General features: G+C 40.0%; 1 protein-coding gene across 1 annotated transcript in view; it reads right to left on the minus strand.

Moving 5' to 3' along the window:
- Window positions 1-14,647, minus strand: part of NBAS (NBAS subunit of NRZ tethering complex) — a 191,790-nt gene that overhangs the window by 82,137 nt on the left and 95,006 nt on the right. Inside the window, exons 39-40 of the mRNA XM_086460475.1 lie at window positions 10,911-10,987; window positions 10,275-10,412 (exon numbers count right to left, since the gene is read on the minus strand). Coding sequence (XP_086316601.1) covers window positions 10,275-10,412; window positions 10,911-10,987 — 215 coding nt within the window. The remainder of the gene's footprint in view (window positions 1-10,274; window positions 10,413-10,910; window positions 10,988-14,647) is intronic.

Raw genomic sequence — 14,647 nt, forward strand, 5'->3', positions numbered from 1 at the left:
CAGAAGAGACTGCGTAAGAAAGGACTGAGAGTCAAGCTGTTAGTTTTTAATTATGAATCAGATGTTGTTAGTACACAAACTTAAAATAGTATTACCTGCTGGGTTTATTTCTGCTTCAGAAATTACACTAAACATGGTATATGACAATTTGGCTAAGCAGTGTACAGCATCTATTACACAAAACCACGTTCTGCGGGATTTTTTTTTTTTAACTCCTTGCAGAGGTACCACAATCACTGGTGTGCTGGTTTGGTGTCTGTCAGGGTTTTGGTAGCAGGGGAGGGGGCTACGGAGGTGGCTCCTGTAAGAGGCTTCGAGAAGCTCCCCCAGCTCCAATTTCGGACTCCCCTCTGGACAAGGCCAGAGCGATGGTACCCCTGCGAATAACTATTTAAGAGTGAAAGAAGCCGTTGGTTGTGTCTGTGTGTTCTGTTTGTGCCGGTGAGCGAAGGGGGATGGGAGAGAGACAGCCCTGGGGACCCCCCGGTCAGTGAGGGAGGAGAGGGGGAGCTGTGCCGGGGCAGGGGTTCCCCTGCGGCCCATAGCGGTGGGGTGGCGGCTGAGCCCCTGCAGCCCCTGGAGCCCAGCGGCGGCCCAGAGGTCGCCCTGCGGCCCGCGGAGGGCCCCGGGCCGGAGGAGCAGGGACCGGGCCCGGAGCAGCCGCGACTGCGGCCGCGCTGGAGCCGCCCGTCGGTGGGAGGGCGGCAGCCCCGGGAGGGCCCCGCGCTGGGGGGTTCTGGGGAGCTGCGGCCCCGCGGGAAGGGCTCGCGTTGGGGCGGTTGGAGGGGGAATGTCTGCCGGGAGAGGGACCCCGCGGTGGGGCAGGGGAGGGCTGCGAGGGCCCCTCTCCCTGAGGGGGAAGGAGCAGCGGAGACCCCTTGTGCCGGCCGGGCTGGGACCCCCATTCCCTGCCCCTGCGCTGCTGGGGGGGAAGAGGGAGCAGAGCTGAGCCCGGGGAGGCCGGAGGGGTCTGAGGGGGGAAGGTGTATTTAGGACCTGGTTGTCTCTCTCATTCTCCTTGATGGTGGCGGTTGTTTTGTATTAAATGTGTGTTGTGATCCCCAAGTTGAGTCTGTCTTCTGCCCGTGACCACAACTGATGAGTGAGCCCTCCCTTTCCTTTGTCTCAACCATCAAGCCCTTTTGGTTGTATTTTCTCTTTCCCATCCCTCAGGGGACGGGGTAGGGGTGAGCAAGGGGCTGCCTGGTGCTTTTGGAGCCAGCTGGGTAGGCTCAAACCAGGACAACTGGCTAGAATTATCAGAATACTCAAAACTGGGATGTAAACGGAAACAAATTTGATTTCATCTATACATTTTGTTTTAAGGTCAAATGGACACCCATCACAAAGTTAAATCATATAATCAGCTAGGATAGCTGCAGTATTTATAGACTACTGAATGTTAGTATCTGCACATTAGTCTGAAAATTGCCTTGAAATTTTACTGAAGATATTTTAAGGTAAATTCCTACCAGACAAAACCTGGTTACAAAAATGACACATTATCTTTTAATAGCCAGCAGCAGAAGAAACAATGACAACAAAGTGACTTTAAGCCCAAACACCACCATTAGGTATAAGTTAAATCTACATAGTTTCCAATACGAAGCCAGTACTGCTGCAGGAAAAAAAGAAAAAAAAATATTTAAGAGCCTGCTTTTAAGTAATAAAACATAAAAATAATTTGAGAAGTTGTCCAGGAAGTTGTTTCTACAGTTATGTTAAATGACTTGTGTCTGAAGCGTTGAACAAATTGCTCTAGTGCTCTGTTTTAAATGGGGTTTTTTGCTTCGTTTTCAATCAGCTATTCCAGCAAGAGTGAGGAGTAATTTGTCCCAAGAGAAAATGTTTTCATAGTTTCTTTTCTACCTTGTGTTCTCTTATTGAGTAGGATATTGACAAGTCAGGTTTAGGGAGAAAAATCTCATCTCACCATTTCACCTGACGGCTTTTTTAGTGGAATAAACACGATATATAAATGGTTAAAATGACAACTGAAAAAACACCTCTCAAAATAGAAAATTACTACATAGTTTTGAGTGAAGTGCCTGCTAAATTCACAGTGCATAATTCATTCCCCATTTGCAGTGAGCATTACTCTCAGCAAATAATGTCACAGTTTAGGTAATTATCCTAACCTTCTGTCTATCTCCCTTTTCTCTTGGAAAAAAAAAAAAAATCATTGTGCTTTCTTTTTGAATAAATTATGGCATGGTATATTCTTTTAGAATATGCCTTTAATATTGATTTTTGTATCATACACTCCTGTAAAACTTCATTAAATTTGATACAGTTTAAGTACAATACTGTGTTCATTTAATTTGCACAGTTACTTGACTTGCAATACATGCAAATATTTCTGTATCTTACTAATTTAAAGCTTGAAAACTAAATATTCCATGAGCTACAAAACACAATTTCCTCTTCCCTGACAGTTATTAAAATGACAGGTCAAATACTTCTTTCATCCTAATCCAGGAGCACAGCCAGCACTTCTGATTAGAAGCATGAATTTCTCAGTGATCACCTTCTCTTATTGTGATGTACATTTTCATTAATAGCTTCTTAGGCTAAATTTATAGAGGCCAATCTAGCATTTATCCTCAAGTCTAAGATGGAAAAAAATCAAACCAAACCAAACAAAACCACCCACAATCAAACAGCCAAACCACCAAAAACCAAAGCAACAGAGGAGCCAGCTCTCTCACTTGATGGGAATTCAGTGCTGTCTGAAGAGTAACCTGTATTGTCAACCCAGATAAATAAATTTTTGCTAAAATATTTTGTATTCTAAGGTGAATAGAAAATTTCAGTCAGGCTGCTTGCAAAATTAATGATGCTTACTGACTGGAGAAAATAGTTACAGAAGCACAGAAAAGGAAAGCAAAAAGAGAAGATAAAGCAAATTGACTAGGGGAAGACTGCTTCAAAAAGCTGTTGGTCACATTTATACTGTTTCCCAGAGAGGAACAAAACCCTTTGCAAGAAGGAAAGCATTAGTGCTTATCCCAACTACCTCCCTTGCATGAAAAGCCACAATTATGTCACCAGAGGAACACAGGCAAGCTAGACCTCAAACCTCTGCTGAAATGAAAGCCTGGTTTGAAGATCCTCTTTTCTTAAGAAGTATTTCTGAACAGCTGGCTCAAGAACAACACTCGCCCTGCTTTCAGAAGTAGGATTTAACAGACTAGCTTATACAACCCTTGAGAAACAAAAATAAGCAACACTGTAAGCATCTCTTTCTTAAGCACAATTTATCTTGAAGAAATAAAACCGGGGGAAAAAACCAAAGAAATTCCAAATAACTATTTAACGGTAGCTCTTTGCTAGATTGCTATCACAGGTATCATACTGCAAGATGTTCAAAAATGTCCACAATGATTGCCAGTTCAGGAAAGCTTACTTGAGCTTTAGGCCTTTGAATATAGTAGTTTAGTGAACTCTCAATTTTTGTTAGCTTAGATAGTCATTCATTTAAAAAAATGCATGCTTATTTGTTGAGACATCACTGAGGAATAAGCAAATCAATGAGGAAAACTCACAAAACGTGACAGGCCAAAGTGGAAATTAAAAGGGCTATAAGAGTACCTGGAAAGCATCATATAAAGAATGGTACAGCTGAGAGCAAAATGACCTGAGAAGTCAGGATCATAGAACAGTTTCAGTTGGAAGAGACCCTCAAGATCATCAAGTCCAACCTTTGTCCTAGCTCTATCAACACCACTTAACCATGTCCCTAAGTACAACATCTACTAAACACCTCCAGGGATGATGTCTCCACCACCTTCCTGGGCAGGCTGTTCCAGTGCCTGACAAGTCACTCAAAATCAGGAAGCCAGACAGAGAAGTGGTAGGATCACTTGGCGAAAAGGTGTCAAAGAGGCACTCATGGTAAGTCCATAGCAGAGGGAAGCAATGAGATCTTTGTGTCAGCCCTCACTGCTGAAGATGTGGAGGAGAGAGCTCAGAAGAGCTAGATGAGTTCGAAGAAGTGTCAGATCAATTACATAAGTTATGTGCTTGCATACCACCATGACCAAACCACATTCATCCCTCAGTTCTCAAGGAACACAAACGTGAAATTATGTTAAATGTCAGGCTAAGGTGCATTAATGAATTATATAAAAAAAAACACAGTGCCAGAGTGCAAGTCCCATCTAAAAAATGGATCTCAAGGGGATCCTCATAGGCACCACAGACCAGTGAGTCAGGTTTCCATCCCTGGTAAGATGGCAGACTGTAACAAAGAGTAAGACCACCGAGCACACGCATTAACAGAGCTCGGCAGGAAAGAGTCAGCGTGGCCTCTGTAAAGGGAAATCCACTTTGTTAGCTTGCTGGAGGGCTATGAGCACATGGACAAAGGGAATCCTGTGGCAAAATATACACAGGTCTTCCAAAATTCTTTGACAAGATTTCCCACAAAATTCTCGTCCAGAAACTTAAATTGCCAAAGGATTGAAAGAAAGGTGCTTTTATGAACTGAAACCTGGTGAAAGGAGAGGTGAAAGCTTAGTGATCACTTTTCAGATACGGGAAAGCCAGCAGCAAGTCCTTTAGGGGCAGGTTTTGACACCACTTTTATTCATAATCTATTATCAATGACATAGAGAAGGGATGAGCAATAAATATTTAAGTTTTCTGATGACACGAAGCTCACTTCAAGTGTCATGCTACATATCAAGACTACAGTGTCTGGCCTACTTTAGTACTTAAAAGAAAAAAAAAAAAAAAGAAAAAAACAAAGAAAACTTCTCCTAAGACCAGTTCTTAGTCTGCCAGTTAATGTCTTGTTCATGGTACCTTCCCCCACTGTGCTCCCTCTCCTTGGTTTGTCACAGACTCCACACACCTACAGGAAGGTCAGTGGAAGAGAGAATAGTGCAGCATAGATTCAAGGAGTTATACTCCCAATTTTGATTTTAGAACCATCAGCTATGCACTGGACTTAGAAGCATATACCAAATGAGATCGATTTCCCCCACCAAGTATTAATGAGTAACAGTATCTGAACTTGTACAGGCAATCAGCCTGGTATATAAAAACATAAGAAGTACTAGGCATAAACAGCAGCATGAAAAGGAAGTACAGTAACCTAAAGACCAGCAAAGAAATTTGAACTTGATGCAGAACATACAAGAGAAAATTCAAACAGTGAAGCAAAGGGGAGAAAATACGTTGCCAAAGGAAATTCACTATTTTTCAGCACCACTAACCAAACAGAAAAAGGGGCCAAAGAAGAGACAAGGGCTTGAATCAGGACTTAAAATAGTAATACAAGTGAAGAAGGTGATGTTTTAAGTCCACCATAAAGAGCACTACCATTCTACCATCTACAACAGACTCAGTGCTAGATGTTGCATTTCTACACAAAAAGTTGAATGTCAAGACAGAATGAAATAAGACTGACACAGCTTGTCAGTTTTCAGTGTCAGTGTTCATAGACTCCAGTAAAACTTCAGGGACACAAATCCAATTTGAGATTTAAAATATATATATTATTCCAAGTGAGTTAAGTTCATAATTTAGGAATGTGACAGGATATTATTATTAAACACAAACCAACATGCAACCATTTAATAAGCATTTGATTTCCAATGAAAGATTACGTCATGTGTACAGACTTCACTTCTAGCTGCACTAAAGTGCAATGTAACAAGGTTAAAGTCATTAGACCACAAACAACATGGGTGATACATCAGGCAGCCCACAAGTGCCCCTCTTCCTGTCTACAGCTGCCTTATACAACATTTATTTCCACTTCCAATGAAGTCTTTATTTTCAACACCCCAACATTCAGAATATTACCTAAAGCTGTAGCCACAGCTGGGACTCCCAACCATGGCTGGGAGTTCTGCTTCTCTGGCTTAACATAACTGTATTTATAATTAAGGTCAACAAATAAGCAACAGAACTGCCTTGGGAGCCAGGTCAAGCCTGCAGAATGAAATCCCGTAAGATCAACACAAACCTCTACATACTCAGTCCCAAGTTCAAAGCACTCCTCTTTTGACCTTGCGTTCATTAATGCAAAACAAACAAAAAAAAAAGATAAACACCTATCAGCATGTAACAATTCAAAAAAACTGTTCCACATGCTGGTTTTCCCCTATGGGAAAGGAGATTAGAGAGAATAAGACACACATGACATATTTGTCACAGCCACTTAATGCACTTAAAGCCTACATATGCCATTGTGGTGAGGGCAGTATAGAAAGCCTAAATATAGTCCTGTGAAGGAAGATGTGAATAGACAGAAGCAATGGTCTAACAATATCAGGAATAAAGAGAAACAACACAGGAACTAAAATACACAACAGCTGTGATAGAGAGAAAACAGAAACAAAAACAAACCAAAACAAAACCCCACCGAAACAAAAAAAAAAACCCCTACTTTGTAGGCAGTGAATTTATGTGAGGTGAAAGCAGACCTAATTCTGCCTCTTAGAGAGATCGACAGAGGCTTCCCTAAGCAGCAAGCAACAGAAGAGGGAAGCAGGTTAAGTGCACAGAGCACAAGTTCACTGTATAAATGCACCCTTTCACACAGTGACTCAAAAGCCAATTATATCAGGCTACTTAACTCTGTGGAACTGAACTCCCAGCTTCTTCACTGACTCTAGATTGCAACAAAAGCATCACTAAGGAGAACCTCCAAGGTTACACCTTCAACATAATGCCAGTTGCAATACACAAAAGGACAGGAATCAAATTCATTTTCTTGAATGAAAATTACAAGTACAGGAATAAAATAAAAACCTAAGAATTTTCTGCCAACAGTTAACTTTCTTCATCTGCTATTAATTGTAGAATTCCCATTCCCCTTGGCAACTTAGCAGTATTTGTTAGAACTGCTGCTTGATGCTCCAGTAAAAAGCTTGCCCCCCAGCTAAGGTCAGCAAAATACTCCTCTCCAAAACCACAGGAACACCTCAGGCATTAAATTAGCAGCATGAGGACAGGAACATAGCATATTAATTAACCTCAGGATAATTAAAATTTTCACTCCTTTCTAGAGCAAATAATCCCCCAGATATATTTATTCTGGTCACTTATCAGATAGCCAGGACAGGACAAATGAGGAGGTAAGCTGCTAACAGCAAACATCATCCAGCAAATTTCTCGCTCAGCTGTAAGGCTTTCCTTCTCATACATCAAGACTGAGAAGCAGTGAGGGGTGAATCAGAGCAGCAATAGGAAGACAGCCTTGATGCTGTGCAAGCAAGGTTCAGCAGCAGCCAAAACACTGGTGTGTTATCAACTTCTAGCCACAAATGCAAGCACAGCACCACAGGGGCTGCAATGAAGCAAGTTAACTCCATCCCTGCCAGACCAAGTACAGGCCTAAAACAAAAATAAATGCAGCTTCTCAATGGGCAATCAGTCTTCTCACACCAATGCTTTCCGCAGCCAGTCCAGAAATTTTGTTCTCTTCTTCTGTCTGGCATTATTCTTGCAGACCTTTATGTGTGGTTTTGTTTGGTTGTAGAGCTCCTTTAATGTCTTCCTCAGGATAAGAAACTAATATAGCTCAGATGCCCTATAACTATTATAACAACTAAAATTCAAAATTGTGTTGGGTAGAAAACTACAGCAGTACTTGACACCCAAATCCCTTTGTTTCTCCTTAAAGCAAAGTAATAACTTCTACAGAAATAGAAATTATCAAGCTGATTTCCTTTTGCACATCAACAGTACAAAAAAAAGTTAATGAGAATTTCTGGCAATTTATGATTCTGTTTTGACGTGCACGTATTAGCTGTCAGTATTTCATGTTGCAGTTAAAAAAATAATCAAGTCTTCATGCAACAGATTCAATCATTCCTTCAAATCATCTTTCTTGACTTCTTGACTAACTGGTAAGTCCTAAAAGCCTGTCTCAGCCAGTGGAAGTCTCCCCCCTGCTCCCCATTAGCCTTATAACACATCCGTCATTTTCATTCTGAGAATATTTCTCCCATTATGCCAGAGGTACTTATGTACTGTTGTGAATGTTATTTTAAAATAAACATAGGAAGTGTAGATTTCTCCATGCTTCTATACAGTTTCTTACAAATTCTGCTAGAGTTTTCAGACAGGATACTTGACGCAATGGACTAGAGAAATCACACCTACTGTGATTCAGATGCTGTTGAACAGAGATATATGCTCTATGATCTTGGGGATCCACATTCTAAGCAAGTGGCTGAAGTGCCAGATTTAGATCTTTACTGAATACGTAAAGGTTTAGAACAGGCAAGAAAAAAAGGGTTGGTTATACACCTTCACTCATGAAAACACACCCCGTTATCTTCCAAGAATAATGCATAGCTTTGAATTACATAGTTAAAGGACCTAGGGATGCATTTCTGTTTTGAGAAACAGTCAGAAGAAAAAGGTGATGCAAGACACCAGTGGCATGAGCTGGAAGACAATCTACTACAGAACGACATCTCTAACTGACTGTATCATCTTCATAAAATTTTGTACCATAAGTGTCTAAGATCAATTTCCTACCCCCCCTTCCCCCCTCCCTGGAGCTCTTGCGAAACACAAAAATAAAACCCATGGCTAGATCTAGTCACATGGATAGCAACTGGTACGTTACTGAGGAAAGCAACTTGCAAGAGGAGCCATTCTTTAATATAGCCATCCAAGATGTACATTTAAACAAACGGCTGTTTTGCAGTGGAAACCGAGCATTCACATCTGGGTCGGTTTGGTTTGGTTTTTGGGGGGATGGATGAAGTACTTATATTCCTCAAAAGCATGTTTCCATTTCTCCTTTTCTACTTCAGTGGCATTCCCTCACCAGATACCACTGGAATTAGTAACAGTGAATGTATTCTCCTGTGCTGTTTTCTTACTGGGTATTCAGGCCTCTTTCTTTGATTCTACCTTTTTTTTTTTTTTGTTGGTGTGCTCTTCACTCAGGATCTCCTCATACAGTTGCCTTCAAAAGCTACTGTTTAAGAGTAGCACTTAAACATAGCATATATTCTTTTTAGCAAACTTAGAATCCACTGCTTATCCCAGACACATAGATTATTTTACCAAGGTGGAACAAAAGATCTAGCTAAAGACCGTATCAGTAAGAGATAAAACTACATAGAGCTATTGATAAATAACTAGAAATCGTTCAGTCTTTAACATCTCTGTCCTCATCTTATGACTCACTCTTCCAAAAGGCTTCAAAGCTTTCTATAAGACTGGTTAAAAAAGCTAAACTAAGAAAAACAAACCAAACCAAACCTTTTTTTTTTCATCAAAGGCGCCTTGCAGCAGGTGGACCTAGGCTTAAAGAAAGCTATTTAAAAAACACAAGTTAATTCCTCACAACCGACATATTTTGGAAACCCCACAAATTTCAGCTGTGGGCCAAGTCTTCCTTTAGCTTCTAAACTGAAGGTAGTAGAATGCAAATCTCAGCAGGAACATGAAACACTGCCTAACTGCAGAACTGGGCAGATATCAAAACAGGCTTTCCTCTGTAAATGAGGAGTCATTCCAAACATAGAAAAAAATCTCCTCTCATGCCACAGTGACGATTAGTGGTCTCTTTTTCAGAAAACTTGTGACCAGGAGTCATTTTTTAGCTGTAATGCAGAGCTAGGCTGAAAACCAAACAGTCCGGAGAACTTCTGTACAGGATGAAAGAACTGGTGTGAATTCAGAAAGGCCTTCTTGGAGCCTTGAACCTTGTTACTCAGGTATCTTAGTAGGAATGGCAATTGGTGCCTTACTAAAAACTTCTGTGTGTCACCTCTTCAATTTAGTTCAGAGTTTATCCCGTAACTGCTGTAATCACAGGAGACACTTCTCAAAGGAAACCAACAAATTCATCTATGAATGAGGATGAATTTTCAAAACACCGTATGTAAACTGAAATACAAATGAAAACACCTCAAGGAAGGCTATGGAAACTTTTTGAACAGCACCGCTGTTGTTGAAATGGACTCTTGATTCTGCCTAGGAAGTACTATTTTGTATTTTGCAAGATGACAGCATAGGCTATGCTCATTATTGCTCAGTGTTTATAAGCTAATTTGAAGACTGATAGTGCTATTACCTATAAATGACACTTGATACTGTGCTTTAAAACCTCTTCCATAAATTGTGAAGTACTTGTCTGTTTACAGCACTGCAGAATAATAATTATCCATAACTTAACAGGCTGCTTACAGTGTACGTAAGATCAGCTCCTTAACAGGCTTAACTCATGTACTGGCTTTTTAGAACAGCTTTAATGCTGCACATTAATGAATGCGGTTTTAAAAAGAAAGAGTACTAACCCTGTAGAGAGGGTGGCATTTGTCCTTGAAACATGGTGCCAAACGAGCATAGATCTGCAGGCTATAGTAATAACTTGCCAGCTGGAGAGATAACGCAGAATGTAATTGCTTTTCAAAGCATTTGTTGGCATCTACCACCTAGGAGAAAGAGCATTAATTTAGATGAAAGAATTAGCAAGCCTACAACATTAAGTGCACAAACTTTCTAAAAAGCTACTTGCTGTGATTTAGCAATAGCTCTGACTATGATTTTCTGGCACAGAAGTAAATCAGTAACCTACGCACACAGATAATTCTACATTATGATGTTTTTCCACCCCTTGCATAAACACCTAACCAAATCGATTTTCCAACTACAGTTTTGCTGCTTCTATACTACAAAGTTATTATCCATATTTCTGAGCTACATTAGAACTGTTAGTCACATGGCCTAACTACTATTTTAAGTAAGAAAATGTGTCTTTTTGCCAGTGCCATGCTCATAAGTCAGTCCAAGAGCATTTGTTCAGAATTTCCTTTAAAGGAAAGACTTAGATTTTAAAACCCTGAGGAAATTACATTTTCCTATGGAATTCTGAAATGCTATGAATAGTCTTTCCTGCTAAAAACACATAAACAAAATCAATATCAACATACCTGTGGCAGCGCAAGTAGATAGGCAAGAGACAAGGCCATATCATTTGGTAGAGCATCACTTGCCAGTTGTAGCAGAACTGCAACATACAGGGAGCAGAAATAAAGCTTTGATTACTGATACATCTAGCCTTGACAGTTAACAAATGAAACGTTTTCAGTGTAACCGTATTTTCATACAATCCTAGAATACCAGGTTGGAAGGAACCTCAAGGATCATCTAGTCCAACTTTTCAAGGTAAAAATACAGTTGAAATGATATGGCCCAGCACCCTGTCGAGTCTTAAAACTATCCAACGTAGGGGAATCCAACACTTCCTTGGGAGATTATTCCAATGTCTAATTGTCCTCATGGTGAAAAAGTTTCTTCTGGAGTCCAATGGGAATCTCCCCAGGAGTAACATGTATCCATAACGCCTTGTCTTTTCCATATGACTCCTTGTAAAAAGGGAGTCTCCATCTTCTTGGTAGCCACCCTTTATGTACATGATAATAAGGTCTCCCCTAAGTCTTCTCTTCTCAAGGCTGAACAAACCCAGTTTTCTCAGCCGCTCTTTATATGGCAGGTCTTCTAGTCCTCTGATCATCTTCGTGACCCTTCTCTGCATCCTTTCCAGCTTGTCCAATTCTTTTTTGTACAGTGGGGACCAAAACTGAAAGCAGTACTCAAGGTATGATCTAACCAGCGCTGAGTAGAGAGGGATAATGACTTCTTTATCTCTGCTGGTGATGCCCTTGTTAATGCAACCCAGTACCCTGTTGGCTTGCTTTGCCACAGCAGCACACTGTTCACTCATGTTGAGCTTGTCATCCACCAAGACCCCCAGATCCCTTTCCACGGGGCTGCTCTCCAGCCAGGTGGATCCCAGTCTGAGCTGCGTTACGGGGTTAGGTATTCCCAGGTGCAAGCCCTTACACTTGTCCCTGTTGAACTTCATAAAGTTCCTGCTAGCCCACTCCTCCAGCCTGTCCAGGTCTTCCTGGAGGGTGGCTCTCCCTTCTGGAGTGTCAAATACCCCACCCATTTTGGTGTCATCTGCAAACTTCATCAGGGTGCTCTTGATCCCAACATCCAAATTGCTTATGAAGAGATTAAACAGCACTGGGCCCAATACTGATCCCTGGGGGACTCCACTTGTGACCTGTTGCCAGTTTGAGAATGAACTACTTACTACCACCCTCTGGGTACGGCCATATTTTATTAGACACTAGCTGGAAGCACTCTATACATTCTTAATTAAACACTTATCAGTGCAATCCAGAAACAGATAATATGTAATTAAACTGCAGCACAGCTTTACTTTGACTTCAAGGCAAAGCATTTGATGCATTAACCAAACAAGAATGAGACCATGCAGTAACAGATGCTAAACAAAGCCACTAAAATATCACCTGTACTGATTTATGAAAAGTAAATCTTTTGCTTGTAAAATCAAGGCAGTAATGTAATGCTGTAAATGTTTGAATATACCAACCAGAGGAACAGTACAAAATGTCTGCTCCTCAAGCCTGAACTCTAATTCACTTATCACTGATCACAACAAATCATATTAAAAACTTCTGTCCTAATAATAAATTAAAAAAAAAAAAAAAAAGAGAAAGCTGCAAGTGTTATTTGAATTTTAAATAAGATCAGTAAACCACCAAAAACAGGTCTCGCTACATAATGCAAACAGAAATACCAGCACAACATAGTCAAAATTAATGCATCAAAGAATAATTATTCTGATTATAAAAAGATATACTTCTCATAGAACTGACATAAAAATTATCTGTTTTTCCTACAGTATAGATAGTAAACTTATTTTTTTGTTAAAAAAAAATCCACTATATTTTACATTACACAAATAGGAGAACCAACACACAGGCACAGTGTAACCACCCAAGATTTGTTAATTAGTAACAGGATCTCTCCTTCACGCGGTTACCTCCTTCTGTGCTAAAGTCAAGCATCACTATGGTTGCTATGAAAGTTCCAACAAATAACTATAGAAAAAAGATTCTCACGATACTCTTAAATTTTGGGGGTAGAGAATATAGATATTTAGTTCCAGGGACAACTTCAAAAATCTTATGAAACCTGGACCAGAAATTGCATCAGGAATTGTAGGTATACCAGGAAAACAACATTATGGTTTTTTTTTAATAATACTAATACTACTACTACCGCTATTATTATTATGCCAATCAGTAGAAGCCATCTTAAAGCAAATTAGCTCTTTGTTTATTTTAAGGAAGTCTCAAATGCCTACATTCCCACATTACACAAACTATTTTTGAGAGCACACTGGCAAGAAACCTGATTATTTTACACACACACAGCCCCCCAGTGAATTCTTTGTTCCAAAGACTGATTTACAAAAGGCTTAAATGACCAATTACAATTTTCAGATTATCATTAATTTGAAGTGGATTTACATGCTGGCCCTCAGCCAGATACAAAAACCAAATTGTTATGTGAGCAATCATCACACAGGCTGTCTACATGGCAATACATTACAGTTACTGCAAATACAAGCCTGTCCAACAGTTTCTTGCTGCTGACAGCCTGTTTCTCCTACATTTAAAATAACCTGTATGCCTTCCAAGCAAAGATAATAGGACCCTAAAATATCTAATATTAAAATCTTGATGAATTAGTTTGCAAAATTGGTATTTCCTGCTCCGAGCACAAACAAAGTTACTTTATATATTCTTACAACGACCTCTAGTCAAACAGAAAAATCTGGGAGGAGGGAAAGAAGAATTTGGGCTCTGCCCTCTTCTCCCATTCTCTGGAAAATTAATGATTGCAAAGCCTCAGGAATACATAATAAATTGTATCTTCTTTTCCAACTGAATATCGCCAATATGCAAATGCCATGCTAGCAAAAATCTACCTTCACCCTTCAGATAGCAATCACGACAAAGAACATAGTACCAATACGAGGGCAGAGAACAGTATGAATTTATTCATACACTTGCATGAAGCTTAACACAAGGACATCCCAGTTGCCAGAATGTACTTAAGAAAGACTTGCCTCCATTTGTCATCCCTTCTGAGAAGAAAACATCCCCTGTGCTCATTCAATAAACATAAATTTTCTGTGTGCAGATACGTGCAGGTATGTATCCATATATAGATGCCTACTTTACATATACGCATACACAATGTGTATACACAAAGACTAATTTCATACCGTTTTCATCTCCCTGTGAAGCCCTACAGGAATTCTCTGATGTCTAACAGGGCTGAGTTCAGTCAAGAGGCTATGGACATTAGCAGGATGCCATTCTGTCCTCTCAAACACCTTCATAAAATTTACAGGAACTTAGATCACTTCAGACCACTGCCAAATTCGAAATTTGCCAAAGGCATTCAAGAGGGTTGGCAAATGAGGGAGGACACACAGTGACAAAGAGCCAACACTGCTGTCCCACAAACAATATTTCCTTAGGAAAACACACCCAAAAATTGATTTTATGAATAATTTTTACTTCCTGTGCAGATCTTTATGCCAGAAGCCTGTTTGGAAGACTAAGTAGGGAAAAAAATGGATTATTTGTGAAAACTGGAATTTATCAAAACCTAGAAGTTTCAACTCTTTTTCCATGTTTTTTTTTTCCTCTGAAAAAAAATGCAAAAACTGCTTCAAGTCTTCAGTTGTTCATTTAGCAGCGATAAAATCTCACTAAGCTTAAAAGCATATATTGCAGTTCAACAGACTTATCTGCAGACAATTACAAAATAATGGAAAAAG

Source organism: Leptosomus discolor, chromosome 2, assembly GCF_034619465.1.
Source record: "Leptosomus discolor isolate bLepDis1 chromosome 2, bLepDis1.hap2, whole genome shotgun sequence".
Lineage (NCBI taxonomy): Eukaryota > Metazoa > Chordata > Aves > Leptosomiformes > Leptosomidae > Leptosomus > Leptosomus discolor.